This window comes from Tupaia chinensis, unplaced genomic scaffold, assembly GCF_000334495.1.
Source record: "Tupaia chinensis unplaced genomic scaffold, TupChi_1.0 Scaffold000182_1, whole genome shotgun sequence".
Taxonomy (NCBI): domain Eukaryota; kingdom Metazoa; phylum Chordata; class Mammalia; order Scandentia; family Tupaiidae; genus Tupaia; species Tupaia belangeri.
Window position 1 is genome coordinate 5,331,929 of NW_006159657.1, and position 8,463 is coordinate 5,340,391.

Here is an 8,463-nt window from a genome sequence, read left to right on the forward strand (position 1 = left end):
AGGAATGGTGTCTCCAGGGCAGACCTCAGTCCAGGGCCAGTGCTTAGGCTCGCAGTGCCTGCCACGTGAGGGGGGGACCACTCGTGGAGCTCAGTTGAGGAGCTCGGTTGTCACCGTGGTGCAAGGTCCCGTCTACACAGGAGGCCCGCGGCGCTGTTGGCCTTGCCTCCTGAATGCTGGGAGCTGGCCAGTGTGTATGGAACAGCAGGGCGGAGCCGGGCCAGGGCAGGAGAGAGCTCACTGCCAGAGCTAACGTGTACCCCTCCTCTGCTCGACACAGCCTAGTTCACCCCCACCACCACAGCAGTTCGTCGTCCAGCACCCCCTGTTTGGAAGCCCAGTCACTAAGACAAAAGACCCTCCACGCTATGAGGAGGCCATCAAGCAGACACGCAGCGTGCAGTCTTCCCTTCCAGAGGTGAGTGAGGGGACTCTGGGCCCAGGGATCGTAGCCTGCCATGTGCCGTCCTCAAACTCTCAGCAGCCCTCTGCTGTATCCCTTCTGTAAGACTGACTTGATTAGAAACACAAACATCGTGGCCGAGAGCCTGCATTGTAGTGGATCTGTAAAACCGAAACGTCTTTATGAAGCATTCCGACCAGCATTTAGCAGCAGTGTAACCTGCAGCGACCACGTGCTCAGAAAGTTGGGATGTGGCTCAACTTTTCCTTTGGAGAAAGAATCAATGGCATTGGAGATAAAGCTGGTCATGACCAGGGCTCGTACTTGATACAGGTTCCTCTTTTCTAAAGCCACCATTTGGCAGGCCAGCATCAAACTGGCCCTCTGCTGCCCAGCTGACCGTGAGGGCCACTCAGCCCCTACATGCTTCCACTTCATCTCTCTGCTCCCTCGTACTTCTGCCCCTGGCAAGCAGCCCGCGCAGGGAACTGTGTCATATTTTGAGCAGATGCACTTTGGAGGTGACAGACCTGAGGCTCTCCTGGCTTTGCCACACTTGACACCCACCAGGTGGCCTTGACTAAGGTGCTTACCCCTCCTTTGAGCCTTCTGCGTTTACTGATAAAATAGTAATAGTCTCAGCAGTACCGAGGGATAGGGGAAGTTAAGAGTTCCTATTTGTGAAAGCATCTGGCCCACAGAGGTGCCCTGCAATGACTGCACCTGTCACGTGTTACCCTCATACTGCTCCTTGTCCCCGTCTCTCTAAAGCTTCCTTTCGAAGCTTAAAACTAAGAACCCCAGCTTCACAGAGGCTGCAAGGAGTGAGCCTGACTACCCCAAGGTGCTAAAAGTGGGCAGCAAGACTGCTCATTCCTCGTGGCAGACAGCAGGAGGACATCATGGTGTGCCGGCTCCCCTGCCTGTGTCCCATGGAGACTTATGGGCTGTAGGTCTGGGCAGATGGTGGCTATGCATGCAGTAGCTGTGCTGCACCTAAAGAACACAGGGCCACGGCTCAGCACAGCTCCCAGCAAGCAGCCCACCAATGCATCCTCTGTGCAGGGAGCAGGCGTTCGGACAGGGGTTGCCTTGACCTGCTCTGCAGCCTCAAGGGGCAGCATGCAGTTTGACTCCCTCACAGAGGACAGCCCGACTGTCTAGGGCCATGGTAGACTGCCTCTCTGAAGAAGTGGGCAGTTAGCACAGACTTCTCTGTGTCCACTTAGTGCTGATGGAAGATAACTTTTCTAGCTGTAAAGTGTTCTGTAGTTCCAGTCGCAGCAAGGGCCCTTATTTTGTTGGCAATAAGAACTAAAATAGGGCCAGCCCCGTAGCCCAGTGTTGAGGGAGCCAGACCCCACATGGCCAACAGCAGTTAGGATCCTGACCCAGCACCTTGAACATGATGCTAATAAGTACCTGTGCGTACAAACCCCAAATCCCAACAGGATGGAGGGGTCCCATAAGTACAGCTTACTGTATGTCGGATAAACTTCAGTAGAACTGAAAAAAGATAGTATGATCACATTTACTCACATACATTGTTACCTTTTAAAATAAAGTATTAGACATTTCTGAAAATGTAGTGATAAAAAATAGGGGAGGAGAGGCCAGCAGGTGGCATGGTGGTTAAGGTGCTGGATTCTCACATTCCACCACCCTTCAAGTCCCAGACCTAGAGGCTTGCTTTCTCACTTGCCTTCTTTCTCTGGTAAATTGAAAAATAATAATAATAAAGGAAATTAAATAATTCTTTCTTTTTTTAATAGAGATTTTTGTTATAGCGCATATACGCTCACTGGAGAGACAAAAAGTAAGAAATCACCCCCTGGGGGGATGGCCACACCACAGTCCCTTCTCCATTCTCCTCTTGGGATTTTGGTCACACATGCACTCATGCCCAATGTGAGTTTCAAGCCACCGGGTCCAGGATTCCATCTGTGGCCAGATGTGTGGGAGTCCAGCGACGTAACCATTTCACCATCTGCTGATCCCTAAAATTAAATAATTCTTAAAAGAGTAAAAATAGGGGAGTGTGGAAAAGTCAGCTGAGTTAGACACTAGTCGCATTCTTGCTGTCAGCTGACCACCTATGACACCTCGTGTGACCTGTTGTCAAGATTATCATGTAATGGATTCAAAGCAGACGTTCTGTGAAGTCCATGAGCACTCTCAGTTGTATAATGCTTCCAGGTTTGTTTGATGGGAAACTCATTTATATTCTCCATCCTTGTAGATTTCCAACGCACATAGTCAGCAGATGGACGACCTCTTCGATATCCTCATCAAGAGTGGAGGTAGGTCAAAAGTCACGTCAGACCCCCAGAGGACCGAGGACGCAGTCTCTTAATGCAAGCATGAGGAAGTTTTTCTCTAGTGCTCATAGCTGGTCTTTGGATACTAAGAAACAGATTCTTCTAATTCTAACTGAATTTACTGCTAAATCAGTTACTTAGGCTAGTAAGACTATGAATACGCTAAATGAAGGAAGAGCCATTAATCCAGGTTACAACAGTAAGATAATCTACAGATGTATCTGCAGGTACCTGCCTGCTGACCAAGAATGGCCACTGGCAGATAGCAAAGTGGAATCAGATTCACCTTCCCGATTGAATACCTTCAAAACTCATCCCACGTGACTCAGTCGTACTGAGAGGAAGACACCCCAAGGGTAGCTCTCCCTCAGCTTACAGATCTTTTTAAAATAAGTCTAAAATCAGTATTTCAAAAATAATAAATGCTATTTAGGGATAGTTCAAGTATTCCTAAATTACCCAGATAATGGGTAATGACTTTTTAAATAGTAATCAAAATTTCTCTACTCATAGCAAGTACTATTTGACATTGAGGTTCGTATTCTAGTTACAGTGTTTGGCGTAACAGAATTCTTGATATTTGATTATAAATATATATGTACAAATGGTATATTTTGCTAAAAACTATAATGGCCTTACAAAATACTAATCTCATGGTACTTCTAAACTATAGAAAATCTTAAAATAGACATTTCATGCTCTAATTCTTTAGGATTTAAAAAAATAATGTTTTTGCCAAATCTGGTGAAAACAACTTTTTTAAATGATTGATAAGAATAATTTGTACAACCTAAACTTACAAATTGTTGTAAAGATTTCAATTTTGAGTTATTTTCTAAAACAGATGATTTTTCTTATAACAAAGAATCCAGTAAGTACATTATTTCATCTTATTTTAGTATACCAATAGCAGTAATAATGAGAACAAGTTGAGAATCCCTAATCCGAAAATCCAAAATGCTCCTAAATCTGAAACTTTTTGAGTGCCCACATGATGTCACAAGTGGAAAATTCCACACCTGACTTCATGAGGCGGACTTAATCAACACACTGCCATACACCAGTGGTGTAGAACATCACCTTTGGCCGTGTATGTGAAGTGTAAATGAAACATAAGGGGTTTCCTGCTTAGACCAGAGAGCCCTAAGATATATCTGACTCATATGCAAGTATTCCAAAGTCAAAAAAAATCTTCAAAATCTAAAACGCTCTTGGTCCCAAGCCTTTCAGATGAGGGATGCTCAACTTGTAGTTGAGGACAAGACAGTTTACTTAGATTGCAATTAAAGCTTTCAAATTAATTCCAGAGATGACCACAGATAATAAAAAGGAACATAACATTGTCCAAAAACGCACAGAGCACACAATCGACAGTTCATTTGTGGAAATCAAGTTTAAGTTTTTCACTTCTCACCTATTTACTCCTTCCAGTAATTGAGCTTTAAGAGCTGTAATTAATTAAAACTATTTGTCCTGGTATATCTGCATGTAAATGAAACCAATCAAATCCTCATAACAGTAAAAAAGATACTTTATTCATATACATGTAGCTAAGTGAATGGTATCTTTTTTTTTTTTCTTGAGAGGTTTTCACTATAGGGCGCGTGCGCTCACCAGACATACAGAGAGAGACATAGAGACAGAAAGCGAGAAATCACCCCCCGGGGGGATGGTCATGCCGCAATCCCTTCTCCTCCATTCTCCTCTTGGGATCTTGGGCACGCACGCACACACGCCCGGCGTGAGTTTTAAGCCACCAGGTCCAGGACGCGAACTGCGGTCAACTACGTGGGAGTCCAGCGACATAGCCATTACGCTAACTGCTGGTTCCCGTGAACGGTATCTTTAACAGATGATTCATTAATTTGCTTCTTGACCTTGCAAGAAATAACACATAATTGGTGCAAGAAATAACATGTAATTACAATATTTACCAAATCCTCAAGGTCTTATGTAAACTCAAGAGAGTGACAAAAAAGTGAGAGAAAAAAGCAAACAATCCATCTCATCTTAACAATGAAGGTCAGGAGATCTGTGCGTTGACTTTAATTTAGAAGTGTAATATGATGGCATGGCATCTCTCCAGAACTTTCTACAGAATGCATATGGCTAAATTGGGCACACATCCAATTATAATGATGAAAAAGAGGACAGTTAGCTCTTTCATAATACGCAGAACATACTTTAGGCCTCTGCACAGACCCAGGATATACACTTCGACATTCACCCTCAGAGTGTCATGCTGCAGTAAGAGCCGAGGCCTGCAGTGAAAGCCCTGTCTTAACCCCTTCCATGACTGAGAATAAGGACCCAAAGTTCAGGTCGTCTCAAATCGCTGATTCCTGTCTAGTGGGATATAACTTCTTTTAATCTCTATCTCAACTGAAAAGAACTAAAAGCATATAAGAATGTAATCAATGTATGTATTTATCTATTTAACTAAAATGGTCCATCGTCCTAGAATCCTACAATCCATGGATTATACCTGACCGGTAGCTTTCTCTTCCTGTCTCTAAGATGGACATGTATAGAAGGAATCGCCAAATAGCAAAATAACTAAAGTAAAAATTGTAAATGCATAAGTAACAGTTTACTTACTAATTAATACGATTATTTTACACAGAGATCCCCCTCCCTATAAAAGAAGAGCCTTCTCCTATTTCCAAAATGAGACCAGTGACAGCCAGCATCACCACAATGCCAGTCAACACAGTGGTGTCTCGGCCTCCACCCCAAGTCCAAATGGCACCGCCAGTGTCCTTAGAGCCAATGAGCAGTTTGTCGGCCAGCCTGGAGAACCAGCTGGAAGCTTTCTTGGATGGAACTTTACCTTCAGCCAATGAAATTGCTCCACTCCAAAGCAGCAGTGAAGACAGAGAGCCCTTCTCTCTGATTGAGGATCTCCAAAATGATCTGCTGAGTCACGCGAGCGTGCTGGACCATTCCCACTCACCCATGGAGACTTCAGAGACCCAGTTTGCTGCAGGCACCCCCTGCCTGTCTCTTGACCTTTCCGACTCCAACTTGGACAACATGGAGTGGTTAGACATTACCATGCCCAGCACAGCTTCGGGGCTCACACCTCTCAGCGCTACCGCACCAAGTATGTTCTCTGCTGACTTCCTGGACCCACAAGACCTGCCATTGCCGTGGGACTAATGTCACAGGTTTCTTGTCTCAGAGTTTGTAAGGTCTAAGAACATGAAGAGTCTAAAAGGTCAGTTTTTAGAGGTAGGTCCATAGTTGCATCATTGCAATTAAAATACGTTGTCACAGGAAGAATCGGATAGAAGGCCATAGCCTGGCAACCGAGCTTGGAAACTTTTCATTGTGTTTGACAGTGAATTTCTACAATTCAGTAGAGCACGGGCCTTCTGAAAAAATACACTAGTCAAAGAAGGCCTGCCTGTTTCTCTAGACCATAGTAAAGAATGAAAAGTACCTTTAGCTACAAATACAAAGGTAATATATGCAGGAAGATGACATTAGGATTCTCTGGTAATCACTTAACTACATTTAAACCTCTACGTAAAAGGCAGACAGCTCCACTCAAAAAATAAGCCAACGTGAGGGAGGTGAGAGGTCACTGCACTTAGTACTTCTTAGCGATGGCCTGAGCCAGGCCCAAGGCACGCAGGGCTCAAAGGCAGTGGACAGCCCTGGCCAGTTTGGTGACAGCTTCCAGCTGAAGACTTTGTTAACAGTCAGAAACCTATGTGATTTTGTGTGTGTATTGTACTTTATTTTGTGGTTTTTGGAATCTTCAGATTTCCAAATTTAAATCTAAATGGAAGATCTTTAACCATAACCAGAAGATGTCTACAAGATACTGTCATAAACAATCCACTGTAAAAAGTCCAGGTATATTGGTAACACTGAAAATCCTATTAGCAACCTTCTGGATTGAGTAGGTTGATTTTATTTTGTATATTAGATATTCGTGTGTACACGCTCGACATTGTGATTTGTACAGCCTGCATTGGGGCGAGGAAGTAGTTAGCCAGTGGACTTACTTTTTTCTAGAACTCAAATCTTTCTAGACTACTTGAGCCACATGTGTTCTGTATTTAAAGAATTGCTGACTAACTTTCAGGAAATCAGACCCATCTCAAAGAACCAAGTAAAGGCGTTAGCATAAAATATCTTTCTGAGCTGGTAAGTTAGAAGAATGGAAGGGAAAGGGAAAGTTCATGACCAGCCCCAGACGTTCCCATGGTGAAGCACAGGTTAGCCGCCCACTGGCCATCAGGGCCCAGCCTAGCTTTCTTCTCTGTCACTAACCCCTAGTTATTTTACAGGCTTGTAACTGGATGTCCTACCCAAGCTCTCACTATCTTGTCAAGCCTAAGACTGAAAAACTGGAGGTTTTGTTTTGTTTGTTTTAATATATATAGAGAAAAATATATTACATATCTGTGGTTATAGTTTCTTAAGAATTTTCCAAATTGCCAACTATGACAGGATTTCCAAAATTATTTCAAGGCTAGTCATTTAAGTATATGATGAAATGTAAATAACTGAAAAAAAAAAAAAGGAAAAAAAAAACACTAAAATCTACCAAAGAGTGTGGAGGATTTAGTTAAATAAGAATATGCACCCTCCACCTCACCCTCGTGTAAACCCTAAGGTCGAGCTGGTTTCCTCAGGTCACTAAGTGAAGAGTATTTCCTAGTGACACACAGGAGGCGACCTGATCTGTTATTTAGGAAGAATTGGTGAATCATTCTGGGTTTGTGTGTTGCCTGAGAGCTGATTTTATCTCCGATTTGATGGTTGGTACATTGAACTACAGGTGAGGGAGATCCACCTCTCAGCAGGAGCACACTGGAGCCCCTGTGGATCCTAACGAAGGTGCTGGCAAGTGCTGGCATGCCTTCCGGTGATCAAGGCAAAGCCCACTGTGCTGGGTTCAGTGGAGTGGGTCTGTGGGGAATGGTCTGCACGTGGAGACATTAGTGATCCAATCCGTGGGACACAGTGACTCTGCTAACCAAAGCACTATCTCTGACAGGCCCAACGAGGTGCCCCCTGCTGGGTGGATGCGAGTCCTTCTGCCAGTTCCTCCCAAGGGCCCAGCCTCCAGGGCCAACCGATTTAGTCGGGACCTTTTCTTATGGATGGTCTTGGCTGTGGGTTTTTGTCTAGGATGTATCAGGTCCATACTTAGACTCTGAGCTTCTCCTTCATTCAGATTCGACTGGCTTATCAGCACTATCAGTGAGACTATGGAAGGCAACTAAATAACTAATGCTGTTAACTCTTGTTGAATAACTATATATCTGTAATCCTGAATTGTGTACACAGTTTTCTAAAAGCCCTCAGGTCCCTTTAGTGCTCTTTAAAACAGGGTTTGAAACATGCCACAGAAAGGTTGCTCTCCAAACACGCACAGTGCAGTGCAGAGAATGCCGTCGCACTAGCTTGCTCTCTTCCACTGTGACTTGACATCCCCATGGCGAATGCGTTCAGTCCTCTCTATGCCAGTATTTCGTTTTCTGAAAGGCAAGGGATCTGTAGCTATTAACTACAAGCACCATTCCACTTGGCCCTCCTCTCCTGCCCGAGTCGCCAGCCAGGCTGCTGTGACATAAGCGGGTGCTGCTCCCCAGGATCTTGAGCACATGTTCCAGGTTAGCGTGAGTACACGGCCGGGTCCCCACGTGCATGTGACATGACCAAAAATCTACCAAAGAGTGTGGAGGATTTAGTTAAATAAGAATATGCACCCTCCACCTCACCCTC

The 8,463-nt window shown here is 44.5% G+C and overlaps 1 protein-coding gene across 2 annotated transcripts in view; it reads left to right on the plus strand.

Moving 5' to 3' along the window:
- MRTFB (myocardin related transcription factor B) overlaps window positions 1–7,420 on the plus strand; it is a 179,883-nt gene extending 172,463 nt beyond the window's left edge. For both annotated transcript variants that reach the window (XM_006146545.2, XM_006146546.2), the window contains 3 exons: window positions 281–418; window positions 2,643–2,703; window positions 5,345–7,420. In XM_006146545.2, the coding sequence (XP_006146607.1) occupies window positions 281–418; window positions 2,643–2,703; window positions 5,345–5,880 (735 nt within the window). In that variant the 3' untranslated portion in view covers window positions 5,881–7,420. The remainder of the gene's footprint in view (window positions 1–280; window positions 419–2,642; window positions 2,704–5,344) is intronic.
- The last annotated feature ends 1,043 nt before the right edge of the window (window positions 7,421–8,463 follow it).